Source organism: Myotis myotis, unplaced genomic scaffold (genome assembly GCF_014108235.1).
Source record: "Myotis myotis isolate mMyoMyo1 unplaced genomic scaffold, mMyoMyo1.p scaffold_m19_p_8, whole genome shotgun sequence".
NCBI lineage: Eukaryota > Metazoa > Chordata > Mammalia > Chiroptera > Vespertilionidae > Myotis > Myotis myotis.
In genome coordinates, this window is record NW_023416390.1 from 64,484,394 (window position 1) to 64,512,393 (window position 28,000).

Consider the following 28,000-nt stretch of genomic DNA (forward strand, 5'->3'; position numbering starts at 1 on the left):
GTGGCCATAAGGTGGCGTCCGGCCCCTCAGCAGTGGGGTGCAGTTAAGTGGGGATCAATGACACAGTCCAGGAGACTGACAGCTCCAGGGTGAGCCCTGATTGGGGACAGTCAGCACATGGCAGTGATGATGGACAGGCCACGTGGTGTCCCCCAAGGGGGCAGAGTCCCCAAGCCAGGGTGTGGCAGCAGGAGCATCTGGAGCTGCCATGGAAGTGAGGCTGGTCGGGGCAGATAGAAGGTTCTGGAAGCTTATTCGGTCTGAAGTATGGCCTCAGCCAGGGCCTGGGAGAGCATGGGACAGGATACAGATGCCAAAAAGAGCCCTGACAAAACCAGAGAAGGGCTGCGGCTCGTAGCCCCATAGCCTGAGGAAAAAGTGAGGCTGCCACGTGAGGCACCATTCCACACCATTGCAGAGAGAAGCTGGGAAGGGGGGGAGCCCCAGGTTCCCGATCTTCCATCAGCAACACACCTGCCAAGGCAGGGCCGCCACATTCCAACGCAATGCACTTCCCTGGCCTATGTGCGTCTGGAACAACGTGGAGCTCTTCCCTTTTCTCAGAAGGGCTTGGCAAAGGCAGATTTGCAAATGCTCACTGCCAAGCTAAGTTCACCCCAACACTTGCCCAATGTCATCTTCAGAGCCCATTAGGCATAAATCAGAGCTGGCATACAAAGCACCCCACGACGTGAACAGGGACTTCAGGACCGGGAAAGAGGAGCGGGGAAGCAAAGGTTAAATTTAATAACATCTTGGCACAACATCAGAAACTTTAAAAGCTCTTTAAAACCAGGAAATAGAAAGACATAAAAATTATACCATTGCACAGTGAAGCAAATAACAGGGGGAAATTATAGCTAATACAAATAAAGAACCAATTACCTTTTCGCTCCCGGCCAAATCAACCAGATAAAGCTTCCCACTGAGTTTTTTCTCGGTCTCTACATTCTCTTGTTTAATATTAATCAGGAAGATACTGTGACTTCTAGAGCTGTGTTCGTTCATGTCTAAAAAGGAAAACAGTTACTGTTCTACAAAAAACACATACATTTAGGTAGCCAGCCACTCATCTGAAAAGCACAACAAGTCATCTAGTAGCTCCATTTCTTAAAGTCAAGCCAATTTTAAAAATGATCTGAGACCACCATTTCTCCTTAAAAGCAATGCTCATTCCAGAAAGGAAAGATTTTAAATACCTCTAAGTGGCAAAGAAATTAATCTAAAATCTTAGCTGATGGGACAGTGGTTCTCAACCTTCCTAATGCCACGACCCTTTAATACAGTTCCTCATGTTCTGGTGACCCCAACCATAAAATTATTTTCGTTACTACTTCATAACTGTAATTTTGCTACTGTTATGAATCGTAATGTAAATACCTGCTATGCAGGATGTATTTTCAGGGGTCGAAACCCACAGGTTGAGAACCACTGGTTTAAGATAACAGATTCTCTGCTCCAGCCGAGAGACCCGCCTCCAGCACCCACACTAGCTGGCCCACTGCCGGAGGAGCTCACAGCCTCCTTCCCTGCCTCACTCTAACTCCCTCAGGCTTCATCATCATGATCAGTCCCTGACGTACTCCATCTTCTTCATGTGCGTAGTGTTGCCTTATCAGTAGTATCATAAACTTTCTTTAGGAAGTATTATGGATTAAAACATACACCTCTTCTATAACCCATGCTAGGTGCAAAGATTAAATATGCTGCATTAGGACTGAGTACTGGAAATAAAAATCTTTTTGTTCCCTGGTCTTTGTTCACCAGGCAAGCAAAGACCCCAGCGACTGTCTTATTCAACCCCTACTCACAATCATTTCTTAAAACCACCTCACCACATTATATGGGAAAAAACCCTGAAGATTCCACACACAAAGAAATGTTAGAATAAATTCAACAAACTAGCAGGATACAAAAGCAACACATAAAAGTAAGTTGCATTTCTACATGCTAACAATGAACATTCCAAAAACAACATTAAGAAAACAATTCTATTTAAAATAGCAATAAAAAAAGATACTTAGGAATAAACAATCAAGGAAGCAAAAGACCTGTACACTGAAAACTACAAAATGTTGCTAAAAGAAATTAAAGAAGACAAAAAATCAAGACATTTGTGTTCTTGGATTAGAAGATTTAATATTAAGCTGTCAATACTATCAAAAGTGATCTTCAGATTCAATGTAATCTCTATCAAAATCTCAATGATGCTTTTCTTTTTTATATAAATATATTTTTGTTGATTTCAGAGAGGAAAGGAGAGGAAGAGAGAGATAGAAACATCAGGGATGAAAGAGAATCATTGATCAGCTGCCTCCTGCACACCCCCAGAAATCAAACCACGACCTCTTGGTTTCTAGGACAACGCTCAACCACTGAGCCACGCCAGGTGGGATCAATGATGCTTTTTATAGAAATAGAAAGGTCCATCCTAATTCATATGGAATCTCAAGGTAGCCCAAAGATCAAAAACAATCTTGAAAAGGAACAAAGTTGGAGGTCTCTCACTTACTGATTTCAAAATTTACTACAAAACTACAATAATCAAAACAGTATGGTACTGGCATAAAGACAGGCATATGAACCAATGCAACAGAAAGCCCAGAAATAAACCCTCACATAATACGGTCAAATAATTTTCAACAAGAGTGTCAAGATCACTCAATGGGGAAAGTACAATCTCTTTACCAAATGGTGCTCGGAAAACTGGATATCCATATGCAAAAAAAAAAAAAAATGAAGTTGGACTCTTACCTTAGGTCACACAAAAAATTAAGTCAAAAAGGATCAAGGACCCAAATGTAAAAGCTAAAACTATAAACCCTTAGAAGAAAACATAGGGGGAACGCTTCATGACACTGGATAGGCAATAATTTCTTGGGTCTGACAACAAAAACGCAAGCAACTAGAGAACAAAATAAATTGGACTTCATCAAAATTAAAAACTTTTATGCATCGCTAGCTGGTTTGGCTCAGTGGATGGAGCATGGGCCTGTGGACTGAAGGGTCCTGGGTTCGATTCTAGTGAAGGGCACGTGCCTGGGTTGCGGGCTCAATCCCCCATAGGGGGCATGCAGGAGGCAGTCGATCAGTGATTGATGTTTCTATCTCTCTCTCCCCCTCTCCTTCCTCTCTGAAATCAATAAAAATGTATTTAAAAAAACAAAACTTTTATGCATCAAAGGACATTATCAACAGAGTAAAAAGGCAACTCACAGAATGAGAAAAAATACTTGCAAATCATATATCTGATAAGGGATTGATATTCACAATGTATAAAAAACTCCTACAGATCAACAACAAAAAAATAACCCAATTGAAAATGGGTAAAGGACTTGAATAAACATTTCTCCAAACATGTACAAATGGCCAGTAACCAAATGAAAAAATGCTCAACATCACTAATCAAAACCACAATGAGATACCATTTCACATCCATTAGGATGGCTACCAAAGCAAACCAAAAACAAACAAAAACAGAAAATAATAAGTGTTACCAAGGATGTGGAGAAACTGAAACTCTTGTGTACTGTTGATATGAATGCAAATGATGCAGCTACTATAGGAAACAGTATAGCAGTTTCTTAAAACCTTAAAAATAGAATTACCATATGATTCAGCAATTCCACTTCTGGGTTTATACCCAAAAGAACGGAAAGCAGAAACTTGGACAGGTATTTATACATCCATGTTCAAAGCAGCACTATTCACAGTAGTCAAAAGATGGAAACAACACAAGTATCCATCTATGGATGAACGGATAAACAAAGTGTGGTATATACATGCAGTGCAATGTTATTCAGCCTTAAAAAGAACAAATTCCAACATGACACAACATAAATGAATCTTGAAGACATTACGCTAAGTGAAATAAGCAAGTCATAAAAGAACTTGTATCATTCCACTTATATGAGGTACCTCGTTGTCAAATTCACTGAGACAGAAAATAGAATGGTGGTTACCAGGGGTTGGGAGGAGAAAGTGTAGGGAGTTATTATTCAATGGGCGTATGGAGTTCCAAAATTCTGTAAATAGTGGTGATGGCTGCACAACATTGTGAATGTACTTACTGCCACTGTACATTTAAAATGGTTAAAATGGTAAATTTTATGTTATGTTTATTTTATCACAATAATTTTAAAAACCACTTTACCAGAATGATAAGAAAAATAGTAACGTTCTGGACCAAAAGTTCTGAACCAAGGGGCCAACATGGCTTGTCATGAATAATTCATGACTAACAATAGCTTAAGAAACCCAGTGAGTAATTTCTTTAAAAATGAGTGATGCTATTACCATAAGAATATGAGTCTTACATTCTTTCATGTACTAGTATGTGTATCAGTGTTGGGGTGTGTGTGTGTGTGTGTGTGTGTGTGTGTAAGCAGAAGAGAAAGAAGTACACAATTCTAGGCTCCCCTATGAAATTTGCCACATATATGAATAACACCTGATATGTTTGTTGGGGTAGAGAATAGGTAAAGAATTACAGTGCTGGATCACAGAATAATAGAACCTTGGGTGGGAGAGACTTACAGAGGCTAGATCAGTCAATATCTGTCTCTCTTCCACCTATACAGGAACTCACGCCTTCTCCGGATGGCAGGCTTTATCTGGGGCAGGGTTAGAGTTCCTGTGGTAGCTAGGCCAAAACCTGCCACCCTGTAGCTTCAACAGTCCTGCCATTCAGATCAAACAAAGCAAGGTGACTGTCTCCTAACATCAGTCCTTTACATATGTTAAAAATAGTGCACTGCCCATAGTCCTCCCAGATTTATTTCTCTCTTCTAAGCTAGAAAGCCTTAGCTCTCTCAGCTCGTCTTCATAGGAAGTCACTCTCATTCATCCATATCCCTCTGAGTAAGACGGACAGCCCCCATTTTTCATGGAACCTCTGCCATCAAACACTGTGGGCCTGCTTCCCTGACGTGTGTGCACATGCAAGGAAGGAAAGGACAAGTAACCAAGCTGGGCTGAATGTGTGATTAACACGACATCGAAAAGGTTTCAATAATGCTCTCCACTTTCTGAGGTCCTCCTTCCTTTTCCTTTCATACAGAGGGCAGGGCTCTAATATGGTTTCTTCCCATGTGTATGCCTGTAGAATTTGTCAGTTTGGATTTTTAAAAAATACCTGAACAGTAACATAGCTAAAATAAGTAAACTTAGAAGTTTACTTTTCCCCCACTTTGGTTGGTAAGTTGGTTAGTTGGTTGGTTGGTTGGTTGGTTGGTTGCCCCAGGGTTCAGGCTTAGGCTGTTGCCAGGCTCCAATGAGTCCCACCCAATAGTGCCAAGAGTACCCCGGACAGCAGGAGGCGCTGTTTCCCACAGCCTGCCTAGATACACTGCACTTCCCTGTGTTTTCATCTCAGTCACTGCTTTCAACCGCCTTTATTTCATATGGACCTCCTGGTGGGTAGGCAAACATTTGTATCCAAAGTGAGAGGGGAGGAAACACCACACCATGCTTACTTGTTACAGCCACGTGTCGGTTTGCTTTGCCTTCATCTATCACATCCATGACTTCCTCGGGGCTGGATACAAACCGCTCAGTGCATCCCTGCAAGACAATCAGTTCAGGTTCACTGTTAAAATACTGAAAAGTAACAATACTTGAGACAGCTAAATATATTCCCATTACTCCTAGAGATGTGCAGAGAAAGAGAAGGGCTGCCAGGCTGATCCAACAATTTTCCTCCCCTTGCCTAAGGGTTGAATTCTACATTTAAAAAGAAGGCTGAGCAACCCCTAGGAAACTCAGGAATAAACCAGAAAAGAAGCCGAGTTTCCCTAGATTTCTGAGTACATATTCAAACTCAACAGCAGTGAAGACAGAAATAAAGAAGAAAATCAATGACAGAAAAATAGATGAACTTTTGCTTTGTCTTCCATCTTTATTTATTACCCTAGCCCCAACTTTAATTAAACACTTTAAAGTGCTACATAATGCTATAATAGGCTTCCCTTAACAGCAAAATATAAACAACTATACTCAATACCAAAGCCCTTTTAAATGTAAATAATAAATGTTTGTTCACTCTGCAATTCTCAGCATGGGATTAGACATCTGTGATACATTCACATAGAGAGATATGACTGAAGACATTAAATGTCTATTTTTTAACCAGGTGAATTTTAAATGTAAGAAACATGATTAAATAGCTGTATGTGCTTTATATATGTAATATTCTGGGCATCTCATGTACTGATTATTATGACAGTGACTGGAGATAAATTAGTTGCACATCAATCAAGTTTTCCTCATACCTTTACATATGGGACTCTGTTTTTATCTTCATGAACAGCCAAGTTTGTCTTGGATACTATAGAGATAATAAGGATGACATGCAAAGAAGAAAAGAAAAGTTAAAGACCCTGTATTGGTGGAAAAACAGAAATTGTTACAAAAGATAGGCAAACCTATCTCTTTGGAATATAAATGAAAAAGTTTAAGCCTTGGACGAGAATAAGCAGACAGTCTGAAGGCAAGAGAACACCTCTAATACACTTTCATTAATTCCTTAAGCAGAAATGCTATGCATCAGTTCAACCTCCCTACATTTTAGTTACAGAACAAATAAAGGACAAGCATTTGGGTTACTTACCGTCGAGTAAGTCCCTGATTTTGTCCAAGTAGATCTCAAAATAGGAAACCTGTTAAAAGCAAATTAAGTTTGAAATAGAAATGCCACACTATATTACAAAAATATCATTATTAGAACTTACAAAAGCTTTTCTCATGCATCAGCTAAGAAGAGTAGGAAGGGGTCCAGAGTGAAGACTCAGAGCCACAGCGTGCGGAGCCCCGGCCCTCTCTCCTGTATCCCCTGCTTCCCGCTGTGCCAGCCTGCTCTAGGAGTCCCAGCTCAGTGTGGCCACTCGCCATCCCCGCTCACCACAGCTCCCTATGGTTCGAGCCAGGTGTTAATTACATCATGTGCTAGACAGCCACTTACAGGAGGACTCTAGCTTTTACTTTAGATGAGCACCAAGCAAACTTCTGGAGATGACAACAGCTGGAATAGAAAACGTTCTTTGCAAGTAATTGCCAAAAATCACTAGGCCTTAGCTTATGCCTGATATTGACAGCCTCATCTGACTAGGGTGGGAGCATGACCGAAACATTCGAGGAGGTGGGGAGGGTGGTAAAGGCAGTTTACTTAGAACTATAAGAGCTCAGAAAAGTAACTGGGAGAGAAATCATGATGGTGGCGGGTTTAGGGAGTCCAGGAAGGATTTGAACAAAATCTGATTTAATGAAAGACAACTAGCCTGTAAGAGGGAAAAAAAGCCTTCCAATTAATTACTCTCAAATTAATTACAGCTCCAGCACCACCTACATCAGCATCTCCCATAGCATTTGTTTAAATTGCAAAGGCCTGAATCCTACTGCAGTCCTCCTGGAGCCGAATTTCAAAGAATAGGACCCAGGAATCAGTTTCTCAACTCCCCAGGTTGTTCATACGATGGCTAACGTCTGAGAACAAGATGTGATCTTGAAAATTTAATTCACATGTAACCAAGATCCTAGGCCTCAATTTTCCCATCTATTAAATGAAGCCATTAGACTTGATGATTTCAAAAAGTCCCTCTTGGACAGTGGTTCTCAACCTTGGCTGCACATTAGAATCACCTGGGAATCTTTTCAAAATCCTGATTTCTGGGCCTCATCCTCTGGAAATTCTGTTTCTTTGTTACTAATGTTGTAGCCTCACCCCATAACAAAGAAACAGAATTTCCAGAGGATGAGGCCCAGAAATCAGGATTTTGAAAAGATTCCCAGGTGATTCTATATGCAGCCAAGGTTGAGAACTACTGCTCTAGGATTTTCCATTCTGCCTACACGTGCCTTCTGCCTCCCAGGCCAAATGTTCTCTTTTATGTTCATGGGTATTTTTGGAAATCTAAACAAAGGAATGGACAAAAATTATTTTAAACGATGCATATGAGCATGACCAATGGACACAGACAATAGGAGAGTGGGGGCATGTGTTGGGGGACGGGAGTGGGTGGGGAGAGGTCAATGGGGGAAAAGGAGATATATGTCAAACTTTCAACAATAAAGATTTTTTTAATTATTTTAAAAAATAAAGTTGAAAAAAATAGTTGTGAAATTGGGATGTGATTCTACAGATGAAATTTCACCTCCACATCCCAGCTCTGGACCAGTCTTGCCCCTAGTCAGGCAACAAGCAAAGACTTTGTTACCTGGCAATGGTTCATTATCTTTCGTCTGCATCTCATGACTTCCTAGTATCTCTGAGATCTGGGGTCCCAACTTCAAACCCTGGAATCTCTATCTGAGCATCCTCTCCAGGTTGTCTGTCTCCTTAACAATCTCTGCCTGCTCAAATGTCTGTCAAACTCCCGTTACTGAGCTGTGTCTGCTATGGATACATCTACCTGACCTTTGAAAGACCCACTGCTCCTGTTCCTGGAATCCTATAGGCCTGTGGCTTCTAATCTTAAATATCTCTCCCTAACCCAGCCCTTAATGCAACTCACTCCAACCCATTCTATGTATTCCAGAATTCTCTGATTTTCAATAAGACATTTTTGGTATCTTTGAGATCTTAAACATGTGCCCTTATTTCCATAGGTTACTAGTATAGATAAAATTAAGTACCTCTAAAATGCAGTTAGAACTAGATATTAGCAAATCTGGCCATTAGAACTCTGTCTACATTTAATATATGTAGAAAGAGAATCTGAGTTATTCATTTCTTTTTACCACAACAGGTAATGACCACTTTTAATTTTGCCAATTTTGTCACTTCAAATACTTTGTGAGGCCAGGTAAAAGAAAAATAAATAGGCATTGTTTGGCATTAAGAAAACTCATAATCATAATCAGAAATGTTTAAAACCACTGTGGGACCTACCTTAAGGAACAGATTTTTAATATTGCCTTAATCAAGCCCCTTTTTCTTGATTAGGCCTGTCACTACTCAGTCCAAAATATGGAGTATTCCATAGCTAACTTTTATTTATGAAATAAGTAAGCATAACTAAAACAGAGAACAGGAACCTGGGCAGTCAAATTGAGCTCTAGAGACTTGAATGTTGTTCCTCCTCTCCTCCCCCGCTTCATGCTGGGGCTGTTTTTATCTTAATAAAATTCTAATGGGAGACCCTATTTTGAGGGCAGTAATTGGTTTAACATCTTATTCCAGGATTATCCCTTAAGAACCTCACAGTAGTTGGAGGTATTTAAATGCAAACAGCCTTAAAGATGCACTAAGCTCCTAAATCTTGATCCCATCAAAGCAACAAGCTTCTGTGTCCTTAGATATAAAGAACCCTGGCAAGAAGCTGCTTTAGCCAACAAAGGGAACTAGAAGGAAAAAGATTTGCCAGATGCAATTTATAATTGGGCAGTCATTGGGCATAATTTATGAAAGGTACTTTAATAATTAAGGTAATGCTTAGCTGTCTGGATGGTTTACTGAGGTAATGAGTAAACCTCTCCCCACCCACTCCCGTCCCCCAACACATGCCCCCACTCTCCTATTGTCTGTGTCCATTGGTCATGCTCATATGCATCGTTTAAAATAATTTTTGTCCATTCCTTTGTTTAGATTTCCAAAAATACCCATGAACATAAAAGAGAACATTTGGCCTGGGAGGCAGAAAGCACGTGTAGGCAGAATGGAAAATCCTAGAGCAGTAGTTCTCAACCTCATATTATTGGGCATAATTTATGAAAGGTACTTGGCAGAAGTAAAAAGGGTAGAATTTTAATATAATGGAAAAGTTACTGCATGTGCTGGTCAGATCAAGAGCTAAATCTCAACTCTGCCAATGACTTGATATGTAACTTTGGACATCTGGATCTACTGCTCTGAACTTCCGTTTCCTCGACTCTAAAATGGTGGGACTAGTGGAATAAGGTCTCAGCTTTCAAGGATGATGAGCCTCTTGACTGATCTGCTCAGCTTCACATCTTCTTAGAACTGCCCACTCCTGTCCACTCTGCCCCAGTAACCATGGTGGGGGTCAGTCAGTGATGTGCATCCTGGACACAGCTAACTGGAGCTTGGGGATCACCTATTGCAGGCTGGGCCAGTGAGCCAGCTTCCTGGGGAATTGGGAATTAGCAATAATGGAATGTGGAGCAGGGGCTGCCATGGTGCACCTCCCCCCCACCCCCCAACCACACACACCCACACCAAAGAAAGCAAGAAGGCAGAAATGCAGAGACTGTAATGAGTATGGCGTTTCTTTGGGGGGGTTATAAAATGCTCCAGAATTAGGTAGTGATCATGGTTATACAATTTTGGAAAGAGACTAAAAACTATCAAATTGTATACTTTAAAAGAGTGAATGTTATGGTATGTGAATTATAACTCAATGTGTTTAAGTTAAAAAGAAAAGGTAGGACCTGGATTTCTTGCTTTTCCACAACCCGTCTCCTCCAGGGCTGCTCTCAGGCTCTCTATCTTAGAACCACTTCCTCTGTTTGATTTAAACAAGTGGCTTTCAGTCACTTGCAAACAAAGAAGTGCCAATGAATATACCCCAAATACCAACATGAATTTAAGCAAAAACATAAGTTCTGGTTTAAACACACAAACAAAAAAACAAGGGAGAGAAAGAGAATTCCCTTCCCCAACATTTCTCAGTGTGTGCTCCTCAATACACTAGTGCAAGAGAGGAAAAACATGCCCAGCCAAGCTGGGAAATGTAACAGTCTCCAGGTCCCCTTTGCAGAACTGCGTTACACAATAGAATATCTAAGCATGTGATAAATGTAACACTGTGCAATGAAGCATGTTCGCAGCCTATATGGCCACATAAGTATTTTCCCTGGTAAATGTAAGTATTCATATTTCTATGATTACTAAGAGGGCTGTGTTCCACGGAACACGCTTTGTGGACCCATTCTAATCACATCGTAGAAACCCACAGGGCAAAGGGCAGGAGTCGGGCAGCTATGAAGGTGATTCCATCCAAAAGAGGCCTTTTAACTTATCTCATTACCTCAGTAAACCATCCAGACAGCTAAGCATTACCTTAATTATTAAATAAAAAGTACGGCTCTGCTTACCACAGAAATGTCATTTAAATGAGAAGACCATCTTTTTCATGTGTACACAATAGGAAGAAAGCTAAGAAACATAATTTTGGGCCCTGTTTCTTTTCTCGGGTCTCAATCAATGACACTTACCTTGATGTGAAACTCCAGGTTTTCATCCATGGAATATATATGGTCAAAGATGTCGTGTGCAATCCTTGGGATGATCCCCATGAGCTGAGGGTCATGCAGCTTCCCCTAGTGGGAGAAAAACACAAACACAGGTGTTAGAGCGCCGGAAAACACATGAGATGAGAAAAGACCACACCTGGGTTTCTTAAACAGAACTCTGTGGAACAGGAGCACCCACGCAGGGACTGACTACTCCCTGGGAGCCACCTGACATGCCAGCTCACCTAAAGTTAGCCCAATAACTCCATGGGTCGGTTTTCTTTCCCAGCAGAGGACAGCTTGTTCTGTGAGGTTGTGAGGTTGTGAAGCCCCACAGTGCTCCTTCCTGCTGCCACTCAAATCAGTGTGCATGGGAGTCGGTGGGTAGGAAGGAGGAAGAGAAGGAAGGAGGATGGCTGAGAATATATGGGTGACTATAACATACTGAAATGTGGGTTTTGTTTTTGAATTTTTACAACCTGACCAGAACCTACAAACCCAAGTTAACCTGTTTTAACGCAGTCACCTTGAGAGCTGACAGATTTATCAATATCATCATTATTAAAAAATCCCTAAGAACCTTGTTAGAAAATACCTTCATCACTTTATAATCCAATCAAGAAAATCCATTTTATTAATTTCTTTTTTAAAACCTGTAATTCCCAGCCTGAATTGTTTCAAATAATATTTGGCTGTTTCTAATCCATAAATCCAAATCTAAAATATTCTCTTATTCTTTACCTCTTTTTTTCTAATTCTATTCATTTTATCTAAGGGGTAGAGGAATAGATGGATTCCTCTGCTATGTGAACTATCACTAAATTCATTTTTAAGATCCAGACTTTCAAAAAGATACTAATAGGATATGAAAGCAATTCCTAAAGAAGAGTTCTCAAGTATTTAAAGAATAGCCTTAGCATGGACCTGGGTGGACAATTCCCAGAGACATTGATTGATTGATCTTTATCCTCACCCAAGGATAAGTTCATTGATTTGAGAGAGAGAGAGAGACATTAATGTGAGAAAGAAATATCGATCCTGTATATGCCCCAATGGGGACTGAATTCGCAAACCAGGTATGTGCCCTGACAGGGAATCAAACCCAAAACCTTTTGGTGAGCCACCGGCCAGAGCCCAGAGAGTTTGATTTATGCCCACACTGAAATGAATACTCACGTTAAACAAGCCGTCAGTGCACAAATAGCCTGCAATCTAAGTGGTCACTGGCAACTATATTCCCAGAGAATTTTTTCAGACCCTTTGAAAGTTTTAAAACTCTAGGAACAAATGGACCTAGAACAAAACCCAGTGTGCTCTTTAGTGTTGCAGGGAAGCCCCACAACCTTTACAATCTTGACTCATATCCTTGTTCCAAATCTGCCCAATACCTGGAAAGTCTGCTTTGTTTTTCTCAATCAAATCCTCTGTTTCCTTCAGGGGTTCGCCCTATAGTGCCTGGCTGACAGGTTGACTTTCAAGCCATCAGCTGAGTTACCAAAAGCAAGAAGTCACGTGGCCCGGCACTGGTTCTGGTCTCAGGCACTGGTTCTGGTCTCCGGCAAAGCTCTCCTACCTGGGAAATTGGGCACTCCTTGGAATGTCTCACCTGCTAAGATTTTAAATCATTTGATGTGTTTAGATTGCTTTTTAGTTTGTACACTTCCTAAAGGCAGAGGTGGCCCACGCATACGCGCTTACCCCCACTGCTTATGATACTTGGTACAGTATCTACTGCAAAGAATTATTGTGGAATTGAAATGCAACAGTTATATATAATATGCTCAGTGACAATAAACGTTAGCATTCTATTATCCAGTTCATAACAGGCTCTGATTAAGCAGTTGTTGGAGTTTATTTGACCTGAGGTCTGAAACATATTTGTACCCCACACCATTAATATATATCTTATGAAACAACATCAAATGACAGAGACTGAGCGGCTCAAATGTTGGTCACTTTAATTTGCATAAACATGTAACAAATCAATACTGGACCTCATTTGGCCGGGACTGTGGAGGCAGTGGCAGAAATGACACCTGCGGTGAAAACACAGATCTCTCCTGTCAAACACTGTCACACCATGGGGCCAGTCTTGACTCTGAGTCTAAAAGCTCCCCAACCCCCATTCTCTCCAGAGCTCTTTAATAATTCATCACAATCCTTTAGCTTCTCTTCAGTATCCACAACCAAAGAAGAATGATTGATAATCCAAATATCATCTATAATGGACAGGAATCTGTTTCCCTAGACACTTTCCCTTGCAACAGATTCATCTTCCAATTGATTCCTCGTTAATACAGTACTGACATCCTTTGCTTGCCTTTGTCAGAGAAAGAACCAAGGCAGAACCAGCGGTACGTCTGGGACGTTCCCCATTTTGTTTCCCTGAAGCCTCCATCCCAACATCACATGAGAGGGAAGCACATGTTCATTTGGAGACAGAAGTGATCCCCAATCTACTACAAGCTTAAGGACTGGGATGCCTGATCTAGCTCATAAGCCCAAGTGTGGTGGGGGCCTTTATGCTAGTGGACTGAGCCTGCTCAAACAATCTGTATGTGGGGTGGTGGGAAGGGTGGCGGGGGGTGGGGGGGGGGCGTATTGATTTGTGAAGTGTTGAGTGTGTGGTGTATATGTGTGGTATGGACTGTGTGTGTATGCAGAGTCTGGGTGTGAGTGGTGTGTACATGTGTTGGTTGATATGTGTGGTGTGGGGTGATGGTGTGTGTGTGTTGGGGGCGGGGGGTGGTATGAGACAGAGGTGTTCCATTAAGAAGACCTTCACTGCTTCTAGGCTAATTACCTTGCAAATGAAATACATATGTACACACATACCACAAATATTAACCTCGGGCAATCAAAGGTGGTAAAGAAGCAGACAGCTGCCAGAGAAGAGAAAGTTCCTTCAGGTGGGGAGGTATGGGATGGCTTCCTTGAGGAACGGACTCCTGAGGGACGAGTAAGATTAGGGGCGGGCAGAGAGAATGCAGGCAGAGAAGATGAGATGGGAATAACATAGCAAAAGGTACAGGAACCGAGAAAATATGATGCCCATTTAGAGAACAAGTTTCGTTGGCTGGAGGATCAGGGATGGACTTTAATAGCAAAGAAATGTGCCACTTCATCATCACACCTCTCCGAGAGAGCAAAAAACATTTTTTTAAATATTTGATCCTGTATAATCTTCTTCAAAAGCATTCCCCACTTCTAAGTATGGCCTTCTAGGAGCAAGTATGAAAAAAGAAACCAGACCCAGGCCTGGGGCCACAAAACAACACTCCCTTTGTTCCAGCCCCGGTGGCCTCCTCAGCCTCCCAAGGAGAACGTTTCCTGAAACACTTAAGATGGGAAAGCAGGCAACCATCAGCGCAATGCACTCAGACAGGCTCATTAAAACCACTTGGCAGGCTCTCTCGGCAGCAGGGCAGCCTGTACCCATTCGATGGCCTCCAGGTGTCCCTTTGGGCAGACGGAAAAACACCAGTGTCTCCATCCATCCATCCATGTCATCCTGCTGAAGGCCACGAGGTAAGGCTGAACAACAGGCTGAACAACAGGCAGCCCTCTCCTCCCACTCAGCCAGCACCCGCAGCACCGCCTCCAGCACAGGCCCCCCAGCCCAGGCCGTGCAGCTCAGCACCAGCACTGTCAAGGGTTTCATATTTTTACTGAAAATCCACCTTAAATGGCTCCATCTTCAAAAGCTAATCTTTCCAATTTTATGTAGGCTTATCTGTTTGTTCCCCTCAATAGAAGGTAATGGAATCACCACTGGATGCCAGAACAAAAATGGGGGGATTAAAATGAAAACAGCTTTAAAATGTGACAGCTCCGTCCATTCAGGGAGTTAACTTCCCCTCTCACAGCCTCTGAAGGATCACAATGTGTAACTCCGAATGGGACACATGGCTCCTTTCAGGAGGTGCAAACCTCACAGGGTTTCTTTAAATTTAATTGCATCCCAGGGTCCTGGATTTCTTGGTCTCCTGCAGTCGCTACGACTTTAGCTTGGGACTCCTCCTTTTCCTCTAAAATATCCCCTACCTTTTCTCCAATTATAATCACCCCCCAGAAAGAACCAGATTAAATGAGGGCGAGGGCACTAGGAAAGGCCTCATGTTCCCCCACTCCTTCCTCCTGTAGGCATGAGGATGTGATTTACAAAAGTCACACTTGAATGCAATCAGCCTTTTAAAACCCACAAGGGGAGAAGGGCCACAGGATTTAGGCAGCTATGAGCGTGATCTACACAGAACCCAGTTCCCTTTTGGTCCTGAGTCCCTCTGGGTCCCCAGCACTGCTGCAGCCATTGTGGGGTTCACGCCGTGAAACACAGAAGGCGGAAGGTGCTCTCATTAACGAAATGCCTCCAATTTTAGTTTTATATTGCTGACACATCTCTTTGCTAGCATTGTGCACCCACTTATTCTCCCCACACATAAACACAACCCAGATTTTATTCTGGAGTCAGGTCTTTCCTTCCATGGTTTACAATTTAAATATCTGATATTTAGCGAACACCTTGCATTTTCCAAAAATGACTTAATCCCTAAGCTAAAAAGGTCGCTTTTGTAACCATTCTCTAAGATTTTGTAGAATTTTAAATAATGCATTTGGGGGAGGTTGTTGCTGTTTTGTATATTATTTGGTAATTTTCCAAAGACCTAAGACTGATTGATACCTCAGGAGATGCCCTCTCTCTTTCCTATGCCTTCTGACCTATGAAGGAGCTTCAGTCCAGGGCTACTGGAGTGGGTGGGACTTAGAAAATGCATAACCACAACTCTTCTCGAATCTAGAAGGGTAAGGGTCTGGGACCCAGTACGAGGGGCAGACGAGGGGCTGGGGCAGCAGCACGGGACCCTGGGCCTGCGTGCCAAGCTGTGCTGCTGGAGGAGGCCGGTGTCAGGAGGCAGTCCTGCCCTGCCCAGAGGAGGTGGCAAATAAGCCTCGTGCTTCCTTTCATCTGTGCAGCCTCTGAACCACTTTGTCTCCAGCAAAATGGTGAAAGTGAGTCAACACCACAGAAATGAGATCCCCAGAGTCATACCCCACACTTGAAATCAGTGTGAGCAGACCATCAGAGCCCCGAGGATTTTAGCCTCGTGCCTTTGAAATCTCCTCTTCAATAGGAATGATTCATAAGCTAAACTGATTCTGCAGCAGCCGTCTCCGTGATATTCCCAGGAGGGCACCGTAAATGGAAAAACCTAAGCTTGAAGGATTAAGGCTTCATCTTACCCCTCTTAGAAACTGAATTCCCCCAAGTTTTTCAGTGCAGTTTCTTATAATAACCACTCTTCCACCTCTCCTCCTAGGTCAGGTGGGGCTGGCCTTTAGAAGAAAGATCTGGCCCTGAAGGCCTTGCAGGAGTCCATGGGGGAAAGCAGGGAAAGAAGGGGTTCCGGGGCCAGTCTGTCTACAGATGTGCTTTGTCTGGAGGACAGCCTGAGCCACAGAGCTCCATGGCTCACAACCAAGCTGGGGTCACACCCTCAAGGGCCCATAGGGGCCAGGTATGTAAGTGAATGAGGAAGGATGCTGACGATGAGTTCATACTCATGGTGTGCGTGGGGTGGGCTGGGGTAGACCAGAGAGCCCAGCCCCATTCACATGGGTCGGCCAGGGCCCCCACAAGTGTATCATTTTAACAGATACTGCATCAAACCTCTCCTCGTTCCACACACTAGACATGTGAATAGAAAGGCGACCAAGACAGTGAAGATCCCTGCTTTGAAGCTTACCCTTAATATTAGGGTGAAATTTTACCTAGCAACAGTTCTTTATATTTCTGAGGAGACGCCTCCCCAGGGGTCCTCCTTCGGGTAAATGATTTTCACAAGAGATTTTCTGTTACACGGAGCTCCAGCCCATACGGATACTCACACCACTGTTTAGCCTGGTGATGACTATTTTTAATAAAATTTATTATTATTATTTTGACAGAGCTATTAACAAAGAAGTTTTTTAAATTCTCAACTCCTGAGATTTTATTACTCACCATTATTTTTAAACTCTTAAAAATACCATAAACTGGCTAAACATAACCATCCCATAACCAACTCTATTGCCCAGTAAAAAACCACATGCACCTCAAGTTCTGCTCAGTCTCAGAGCCTGACATCGCAGCTCGCTGCAATCTTACCTCCATGGTATGCGTTTTTCCTGATGAAGTCTGCCCGTAAGCAAAGATTGTCCCATTGTAACCTTCCAGGACATCTGCAAGCAAGGAAAAAACAAATGAAATTAACCCATTACTTTGATCATATGCATATTTTTAAATTACATTTTCCAAATGGCCCATCTCATTTTTCACACAATTGATATTTCAACTCCATTTACTAAAATTTTAAGTAGAATTGTGAGGAAAAAGGCAGATATGAGAGCCTCTCCTGCTCCACAAACAAAGAGGAATGGACTCACATTCCTACAGAACTTGTTAGTGTAGAGGGAGGCAGACACACTTCTCCCAGTAACATCAAAATTATAACAGATGTGAAAGATAGTTTTCTTTTAGTAGAAAGATAGTTTTCTTCTCTAAGTTGATCTCTTGAGATCAGCCAGGGGAAGAACCATTATCCGTGCCCTGCGTCTCTGGAGTGAGGTGCAGAATAGAATTTCTTTCCTGAAGGTCTGATTTGGGTTGGTTTGAACCCTGGCCCAGGAGGGCTCCTTGGGGAGGTTTCTTGTGGAGACACACCAGAGCCCCTTCAGAGGCAGCTGGTCCAGAGCTGTGGGGCAGGGCTCCGCTCTGCAAACTGAGCCACACAGCAACAATCCAGTCATCCCAGACGCCACCAAGGCCCTGATTCAAAGTTAATGCCTCTGTTTTTAGCGACTGAACCCATCAGCACCAGGGTTTCTTTAACGCACTATGAGCACACTGGGCACCCGCACAGGGCAGCCGGCTCCCATGGGGATGGGGAGGGTGTGATGCACTGAAGATTATCTGTGAGAATTCTTTCAAAGCAGCAGAGGTAATCAAAATACATTGTGTGCTTGTTTCCCTCGACCCTCTGTCATCCACATGAACCTCATGGGAAGGGAATGGTGCATAATTAATATCCTGACCACCCTCTCTACATACGGGGAGGAGCCTTCATTCCCCAAGGGATGGTGCAGGGAGAGGACCCCACACCCAGCTGTCCTCTTTCAGGGCCCAGAGCCAGGCAATCAGCTCCATCTCGTTCAGGTCCTGACCAGGTGTGTTTGGTTGGTGGGTGGGTCTCTCTGAATTGTGTGATGCCACTTGGTTTTGTTGTTTTGTTGGATTTCCTAAAAAATATTTAATATACATTTTACTGATCTGAGGTTACTAAAGTCTGAAGCCAGAAAAGAAAGTGGGATGTCCTTTAGGAAACTCAAGAAAGGAAAATTAAGTGGCAGGATTTTTTAAATCCTAGCAGCAGCCTCAAGAGTTTGCGTCAAGCTATATTGAGAGAATATTCACACGTATCAGACTTCTGGTAATGGTTTCCCTGGTAACAGGGAAAGCAAAAACTTGAAAAAGATGGAAGGGTTGGAGGTTCAAGCTTCAGTTTTCACGAAAATGCCAACTTTTTCAGAGAAAAGATTCCTCAGGGCTGAAAACAGAGCAGAGAGCCTCTACACGTACATGGATGTGATATGCTTTGAAAGACCCAGGAAAAAGGTTCCACGTTTCGGCTGTACTTTCATTTCCTTTTTTTTTTTTTTTTTTTTTTTTTTTTTTTGAGATTGCATTTATTAAAGCTCGGGACAGTGAAACAAGGAAGGCCTGGGATAGAAGAAGTGACAGGAGAGCCGAGGTGGGCTGCTTTGTCTCTGGAAACCTGGGGAAAAAATGAGTCAAGGCCGGGCTGCTGTCATCTCCCTGGGGAGTCAGAGAAGAAAAGCAGCTTCAGGGATAAGCCCAGGACTAACTGACGCTGCCCGCTGCTCCCCTGGCTGCACGCCTTGTGGGGTCCCGGAGCTTAGGAGAGATGTGCCTCTGGGGGAAGAATGGGAGGCAGGGAAAGGCGTGGGTGTGCTCCGGGGAGGGAGAGCGTGCTCCTTCAGTTGTACTTTTAAAATTCTATATCCATGGCACAAACACCTCCAGGCAACCAGAATTCTAGCCCCCATCACCGCACTACAGCTTCTATTTCATAGAAATTAAACATCTCCCCCCAGACTGAAAGGGCTTCCTTAGCTTAAGCCCCCGTGTAGGAAGCACTCTGGGACCCATTAGCCCAGGCGTTAGATCAGGGCTAAGGGAGCCAGGCCAAGGGTCCAGCTGTCTCTGCTCCCGGGATCGGGCCACTGGCCACCCTACAAGTGCCCATGTTCCCAGGAGGTGGCTCTGAGCAACCTGCCACACCCTAAAGAAAACTCACCTCAGAGCCCGAGCCCTGACAGGAGAAAACCTGCGCGGGCCTTGTCCTCTGCAGAAAAGCAATGGGGCCGGGACATCTGAATAGGCCTCCCAGAGCCCGGCCCAGCGCGCCTCTCTGAATCCCCCTCACGCTCAGCAGAATGCAGTCCCACTGACCCTAGGCAGCTGTGGCTCACCGAAGGCCTGCAGGGTAAGAACTGGGACACGTATGTGAACTTGTGGAGTGAGGAGCTGAGGAGCACATGGAGCTATATACTTAGAGAACCCTGATTGCTTGCTGCTGCTGTTTCAACACTGAGCGCAATTACTTTTATTTATTTATTTTTTTTTAGGAAAAAGAGAACAAATAAAACCCCATTAGAACAAACTCCACTTGGCCTTTAAAGTCTTTACAATCATGTTACAATAAATTCATTGTTGAAGAAACTACGTCTAGTGCTCAAGGTTGAACGGAGTGATGGCTGCCCTCTATCAATTCAATTCTGAATTAGAAGGTAATCTAAAAAGAAAAGAAAAGGCTCTCTGAACCCAGTGTTCTCTATTTTCTCCCAAACTCTGCGTTGGGGAGGGAGCGTTGTTTGTTTATTTGCTTACTCTATGAGTGGTTTATTTCCTCTACGTGGAAAGGAGAGGTGGTGGAGGGGTGGGGGAAGGGGGGCGGGGTGCAGCACAAACAATGCATTTGGGGATGGACCACTGAGATGACAGGAGATGGAGGGAGCCAGAGAACCACCAAAGAAAGAGCTAGCGGCCTGTGCGAGCGCCACACGGAGCCACACAGCCACCCCACCGCCTCTAGCAGCAACAGTCCACAAAAGGCACTTTCATCACGTTGAGTGACAGTTCCTGGGCCAGAGGAAAGCATTTGTTTCAGAGTCGCTACCGTGACAAAAGCCACAGCACGGGGAACCAGCTCAGCCAGACAGAACCTTTCTTTGTGACCGGGTCTGGCGTGATGTGATCTCAGCTCACACCACCCAGTCGGCGGCACCCCACAAATACAGTATACGTCCATCTGGGGGCCAAGCAAACCCCAGACAGAGTCCACTGCAGGCGGGAAGGGACTTCTCCTCTCCCAGGAGGAGGGAGGATGGGGATGGGACACTTGAAAATACTTGTTGCCTCTTCCTGCAGCCTCAAAAGCCAAGTTTTCTGTCCTAGTTTTGCTAATTCTGAGCCCAGGCCTTGCTGGAGCAGAAGAGCTAGTTCAACTGTCAGGTAAGAATTTGGGGAGGGCATCCCTATACCTACACATAAACATCAATGTTCCTGAGGAGGCTGCCGTGGCCTCCCCCCAGCTTTCCAGGTGAAATGGCCTGTCAGGGGCACCAGGGTCTCTGGCAATAGTGGCTGACACACAAGTCATCCCAGCTTGGAACCCTAATCTCTCCAGTCAACCAAAGAACACACAAGTAGCCCATGTGCGGAGAATGTAGAGGTAATCATGCTGAATGCCAGGGCCAACCAGAATGCTGGGCTAACAGCCAGTCTGCGGGGCCGACACCGTACCCAGGTGAGGGCCTGCGGCACCTTCAGAACTGAAATGCATTATTGGCAGACAGGCCGGGCCATCTGGAAGTTCTAGAACTGCAATCTCTATTCTCTCTCCTCTGCCTTCCTCCCACCCCCATTCCTGTCCCTATCTTATTTCAATGCCTGGGTTAAATGTCCATATGGCTGATAGAAAGGAACAACTCATAAAATTATTATTATTAAATGCTCATTTGCCCTGGCCTGATAGCTTAGCTCAGTTGATTAGAGCATTGTCTGGATACCCCAAGTTTGTGGTTCGATCCCTGGACAGAGCACATACAACAATCAACCAATGAATGCATAAATAGGTAGAGCAAATCAATCTCTCTCTCTCTCTCTCTCTCTCTCTCTCTCTCTCTCTCTCTTCTCTCCCCCTTCCTCTCTAAAAACCAATCAAATAAAAAAATTTAAATGCTCCTTATAGACCTGCCAGAAAAGTGTGAGGAGGACAGTGCAGAAAAATCCAATTAAGTAGACAAACTCAGGCTCAAGTCCCAGCCTCACTACCCCTTAATTGACTTGGCCCAATTGCTTCACCTCAAATTCCTCTTTGGTACAATGGGGAAAATAATGCTTACAACCCATAGACCTGTTAAGATTTAAAATACAGTAACATATGTAAAGTGCATAGAGAGTGCCTGATAGATAATAATAGAGAAGTAAATATATCTCCTTAAGAGTCATATATAACATAATAGTAAACTAGACCTGAAAATATTCTAAGCTGAAATTCTTTATGGGTCTATATTGCCTACAGGATAAAGCCCACCAATTTCAACCAAACTCTGATCCTGCCAAACTTTTTTTTTAAAGTCTCATCCCCCTGCACCCTGTTCCACTCTAAGTGGCCCAACATGCCATATAATTTGTGTCTTTATGCTGTTGCTATTCCCTCTGCTTATATAGCCTTTCTCCTGTCCTAGAAACCCAACCTGTCCAAGAAGCCTTCCTTAATTCTCCAATTCCCTTCCATGCCCATCAAAATCGGTATCCAGTGACTTTCTTCTGTGTTCCCATAGCATTTCCACACACCCACCTTAAAACTCATAATACCCATGTGAATGATGATTATGGCTGCATCTGTCTTTTTCCTTTTACTCAAAACTTCTTGCAGAGTCTTACATATCTTTGTTACTCCAGTCCCTAGCAGTATCTACCACATGGTGGATATTTAATATGCAGCACTTGCATAAGGAATGGGTGAAAGAAACAATCAAATAAATGAAGTTTAAAGAAACTAGATCTAGAAAACCACCTTCTCCAGCACTGGAGAGTCTACATCTAGAAAGGAACAACTCATAAAATTATTATTATTAAATGCTCATTTGCCCTGGCCTGATAGCTTAGCTCAGTTGATTAGAGCATTGTCTGGATACCCCAAGTTTGTGGTTCGATCCCCGGACAGAGCACATACAATAATCACCCAATGAATGCATAAATAGGTGGAGCAAATCTCTCTCTCTCGAGAGAGAGAGAGAGAGAGAGAGAGAGAGAGAGAGATCTCTCTCTCCCTTCTCTCCCCCTTCCTCTCTAAAAATCAATCAAATAAAAAAATTTAAATGCTCCTTATGGGCCTGCATAATTTGAAAGGCAAATGCCCTGAGTGACTTCTGGAGGCTGGGACATAGATACTCTACTTCAACAATAGTACCCACTAACCATGGTTTTTAATTTCTCGGTATTTTTGGGAACCTTCCTATATACCAGGCTGGTAGTCACAAACCCTATAACCTCTTCTAGAAGCAAATTCCACATATTCTCTCAGACAACATTTTGAAAAGCACACTCCAGACAAAGATGAGAGTGTGGGAGATGCCAGGACTCTAGAATCAAATGTTTGAAACACTTAAAAGCCCAGTGAAGTTGAAGGGAATGAGAAAATCCGAGAGAGTATAGAGTTGCCAGTTAAAAGGAGTCTTCTTGATCTCAAAATATTAAGGGTTTAGAGTTTAGACAGACTTGAAAGGAAAGCTCACAGTCCACCGCCTTATCATGAATCAGAGACTATGGTGACCTTCACAGTCATCTGATTTAATTCTTAGAAAAAGGCCCCCACACACCACCTCCCTTTCCTGATTTAAATAGGCTTGTCATGGCAAGAGCTACCTCAGCTGTGACTGCTATCTAAGCCAAGGAATTCTTTCCTACATATCTATGTTTGAGCTTGCTGATGCAGAACTACTTCCCCTCATGTTAGCCTCAGTGGGGGTTAAAAAAGTTAAATCAGGTCTTCATCACTCTCCTCTTCATTTCCTTTCAAGTGAGACTAAGGTACTCTTTCTTGTTACAAAATGACTATGTTTATGTAATATTTATGGTGCTTGAAAAATGTGTTTATTATATCATATCAAGGCCTAATTTTATTCTAAATGATTTTCTTTGTGGCTCACCATATATTGGGTTTCAAATTATCCATAGTTAGGTCACATCTTCAAGAGCACCCCAGGCTATTTCTAACATTTCATACTGCAGAAAAATCCAAACACTGAAAGGGACACAGGCTTCTCGAGTAAATAAAGACTTAAAGATTATTATTGCTGTTTGTTAATCACAGGATTTCTTTTCAATGGAGTTTATCTCTAATTCCGATGTCTTAGAGAGGGTGGGGATGTATTTAGATGGCCTTCATGCTTAGCACAGCATGTGGTAAATACTATTTGGTTCTGATAATGAAGGAGAGAGAAAAAGAAGAAAAATCCGGCTCATATGTGACTAAATATACTTTAAGAAAGACATGAACAAGTGCAATAATAGAGGGAAAGGAAGGCTGACTAGGGACAAACTAGAACTATGTGCTCCAAAAAATATGTTTAGATAGAAAGAGAAGCAAAAGAGTAGAAGTAAAGAGGAGACGAAAATTACCACCAGTATAGGCCCATACTATTAATTCAAAGAGAGCTCAAATTCAGGCATATTTTTTCCTTTTAGTTTTCTCTAAAAATGTTACTGTGAAGACCTTTAAAATTAATTGATGTTTGCAAAAGGAACGTGAATAACCATACACCTCAGCAAGGAACATTACATACCGACAGGCTCCCACGCAGGTTTCCAGGGTCAGAATTAATCTAACAGATGTACCCAGGGCTGATTTTCATGAGTTCAAAGTATTAGGTTAGTCATCTCTGCTGCTAAAAATAAGATCTAACATGACAAGGTATTTTTTTCTTACTTTGTTTTTATTTTTTGCTCTTTAAATCCAGAGCTACCTATAAAGGTGGCAGCATCAAGACATTTGAAAGCACAAATGCCAAAGCATTCAAATTTGAAAGCAAGGATTTAATGATGAAAAGCAAGCAGCAGGAGATGCCCCTCAGCTCAGTGCAGATGGTGAGCTCTGCAGGGCAAGCTCCAACCTGCCCCCGATTGGAAAGGGTGAGGGAGGGCAGCCTGTAAATGCTTCATCTCCCTGCTGTTATTGTGACACAAATCACTCAGGGCCAAGGCCAGTCCCAGAGAAAAGGACAGATCTCCAGGACACAAATGTAGGCTTCAGGCTGCTTATCTGGAGGAACCAATGCCGGGATCGGAGTGAAATGACTGAAAGTGGGTTAGAGGAAAGTATAATTAAGGAATGCTGAATAGCAAAAACAGCTCAATAACCAGCAAGGTAATGTGATTTTTATGATGCTGGAAAAAATTCTTTGATGCTCAAGAATTTTCCACATTTAAGGCTTCTTTCTGAAGAAACCGATGCACAAAATAGATTAACCGAAAATGTACAATTGGAGCATCAGGAATATATATATTTCTCCTTGGAAGGAAAACAGAACTCCCCCACCTGCAGCAGTATTTTAAAGCCATTAGAAAAAAAAGTGTGGTCCTAGCTCACCTAGCTTGGAAGCTTCTAAGTGATAAAATAGCTCCGCCAGAAAGGTGGCAGAAGAAATAAAGAAATCTCCTCGAAAAGGGGGTGTCTGGAGGTTAAATAACTTGCATGACATCCCCAGCAAATCAGGACCAGACCGCGGGCTGTAATTCGGTGTGCCCAATTAGTAGGCCTCTGCTTACAGTCAAAGCACATTGATTCTTAAGCTGCAAATATCACTTAATGTTTTCAATTACTCTGAAAGGCCCAGGAGGAAATAAAGGAATAGTGCTTACCTTTGACAATTTGCTTTGCACACGCACTGTAAACCTGCTCTTGGGTCGTGCTGGGAGGCAGCACTCTGTCGAAGACATATGGTTTCCCTTGCTAAAAAGGAAAGACAAAAGAAAAAAAAAGGAGGGGAGAAAATACATTAAAAGTTTAGGAATAAAAGCACTAATATTAGTATAGACAACGGACACTAAGTCACTGACCCTAATCTTTAAGGCAGTTCTTTCCCAAGACTAAGGAATATATGTTCAATGTTATGAATCTGAGGGAAGAAAAGGTGTTTTTTTACTTGAAATACTTTTTCTGACAAAAAGGATGTTGACACGTCATTCACTCGTTTGAACTAATATTGGTTTACTGAGACCTTACGCTGAACCAGGCACTAGACTAGATGCTGCCCAGAAAACAGTCCTACCCGTGTAAAGCACTCTATCAGGTGTGGCAGACAACTAATACGCAAGCAAGCAAGCACATGGGAAAATGCAAAATGCCTAAGTGTGGGACAAAAGGGATGACAGAGAGGGCACAGAAGGCCTCACTGAGAAGTGCCTGTTAGCGGACCTTTAATGGATCAGAAAGACTGCGGCAAGTGAAGAGCTATGGAAGAACATTCCAGACAGAGGGTGGAGCAAGCAGGAGGGCCTGGTGTGCTGGAGGAGCAGGAGGGTGGCAGGTACAGGAAAGCTGGACCCAGTGCCTGCAGGGCACTGCCAGCCAAGATGATGGGCTTGGATTTCACCCAATGGGAAGAAGACATGACCAGATCTAAGAAGCTGCTCTTCTTAGCAAGACATCACTGCTTTGTGTCCCAAAGAACTCTAATGTTTTCATCACACGCCTAAATCGTGCCTTAACTGGGTAGAGGCTCCGGAGACAAAGGAAGCCATCCTTACAGTTGACCAAGTGATTTCCCAGGTGTGGGGTCTTGGGATTTGGTTTGACTCTGGACTTGTGCGATTCAAGGAGGTAACTGTGAGGGGAAGGGGAGAAGCCCTGCGTGGCACTATATGAGCCCTGCCGCCCAATCACTCGACGTTCAACAGGAGTTCTTGTCATTTACATGCCAGGCACCGTGCTGGGCACTAGGGCAGGAGGTGGGTAAGACAGACACAGTCTTTTCTGCACCAATGCTGCCCACAGCCTGATCCACCAGGTGGCCCTTCAACTTTACTTTCCCCAGGTGGCAGAGGGAAGGGCAGAAAAGGAGGTAAGACGGGCACCCAGAGCCATCCTCCTCCGCTCCACACTCACACCCTCTGCCTCCTACACATGGTTCTGGAAACTAGGAACACCCAAGGACAAGTCTGACACCTCAAAAAGATAACTGCTCCTGAGGGACCAGGGACAAGGCTTGTTACATCCTATAACCTTCACGCAAAGCTAAGCACACAGCTGTCAGACTGGCTTAGCATTTTACTTATTTATGACAAGGGCAGGTAAGGGCCTGGGCTTTTGGCGTTATGCTTTAGCTATAGTCTTAGAAAATAGGATTGAGCCAACCAGGTAATTAAGCTACTTCCAGTTTGAAGTAACTTATTTCAAACTGGAGAAAAAAATGAAGAATTTCGCCCTACCTGGTTTGGCTTAGTGGATAGAGCGTCAGCCTGCTGACTGAAGGGTCCCAGGTTCGATTTCAGTCAATGGCACATGCCTGGGTTGTGGGCTTGATCCCCAGGAGGGGATGTGCAGGAGGCAGCCAATCAATGATTTTCTCTCATCATTGATGTTTCTATCTCTCTTTCCCTCTACCTTCCTCTCTGAAATCAATAAAGATACATTTTTTAAAAAATGAAGAATTTCAAGGTGCCATCAAATAATTCCTGCTGTTTTTATACAAAGCAGCAGGAGTTATTATGTTAAAACTAGAGGCCAGGGCGAGGGACCCCACCGGTGCACAAGTCCATACACAGGGCTTCTACATATATAAAAGCCTAAGCGACCGTTACAACCAAACGACGTGTCAACCGGTCACTATGACATGCACTGACCACCAGGGGGCAGACGCTCAATGCAGGAGTGGCCCCCTGGTGGTCAGTGCACTGCCACAGCCAACCTCCCACGGCCCCTCTCCCCGGCCGGCTGGCCCCCATTGGCCCCTGCTGCTAAACCATTCGTAGAGACCTGCTCTGGGTTGGGGTTTCGTCTGTAGCAGAGCAGCTCCCTTGCTGAAAACTATCGAAAGTCAGCCCTCGACACAAGGGTTTGTCTTACTCCCATCCTCTCCCTTCCCCAGGGGCTGCCCACCCGCCAAAGTGGTGGTGGCGACAAGGGAAGGGAGGGGAGGGCAGGAGACAGGGAACTGCCCCCTTCTCTCTCTTCCCTGGGGGCTGCCTGCCCGCCTGCCGTGGTTGTGGTGGTGAAGGAGGAGGGGGGTGAGAAGGGAAACCGAATCCTCCTCTCCCTTCCCTGGGGGCCGCCCGCCTGCCACAGTGGCGGTGCAGTGGCGAGGGAAGGAGAAGGGGGTGAGGAGGGGAACCACATGGTGGCAGGGTTCTGACAGCAGTGTCCAGCATTCGTTCCCTTCTGCACTCGGCCTAGCGACTGTCGCCTCCTCTCCTGACCCCACTGGAGCCTTCAGGCCTAGACTGGGACAGGGAACTGGGGGTGGGTGGCAGTGGACACGGCCCTTTCCCACAGGGGCTAAGGGCCAGCTCCCTCCTTGGGGGCCAGTGGCCAACGTCCCGCGGTCCCTCCTCCGCCCACCCCCACCAGCCAACCTCCTGCGGTCTCCCCCACCCTCTGCATGCATACCAGTCCTCTAGTGTTCATACAAGATCTTTGGTTAATCTCTTCCCGCCCTCCCCCCTTTTCCCTTCCCTCTGATATTCATG

The 28,000-nt window shown here is 43.8% G+C and overlaps 1 protein-coding gene across 3 annotated transcripts in view; it reads right to left on the reverse strand.

Annotated features, from left to right (window-relative positions):
• Nucleotides 1–28,000, reverse strand: part of KIF5C (kinesin family member 5C) — a 147,976-nt gene that overhangs the window by 74,552 nt on the left and 45,424 nt on the right. For 2 of the 3 annotated variants that reach the window (XM_036320347.1, XM_036320348.1), the window contains exons 2-8: nt 25,175–25,265; nt 17,333–17,406; nt 11,170–11,274; nt 6,608–6,656; nt 6,270–6,325; nt 5,475–5,562; nt 886–1,010 (exon numbers count right to left, since the gene is read on the reverse strand). In XM_036320347.1, the coding sequence (XP_036176240.1) occupies nt 886–1,010; nt 5,475–5,562; nt 6,270–6,325; nt 6,608–6,656; nt 11,170–11,274; nt 17,333–17,406; nt 25,175–25,265 (588 nt within the window). The remainder of the gene's footprint in view (nt 1–885; nt 1,011–5,474; nt 5,563–6,269; nt 6,326–6,607; nt 6,657–11,169; nt 11,275–17,332; nt 17,407–25,174; nt 25,266–28,000) is intronic. The other variant, XM_036320349.1, reaches the window with a different exon arrangement.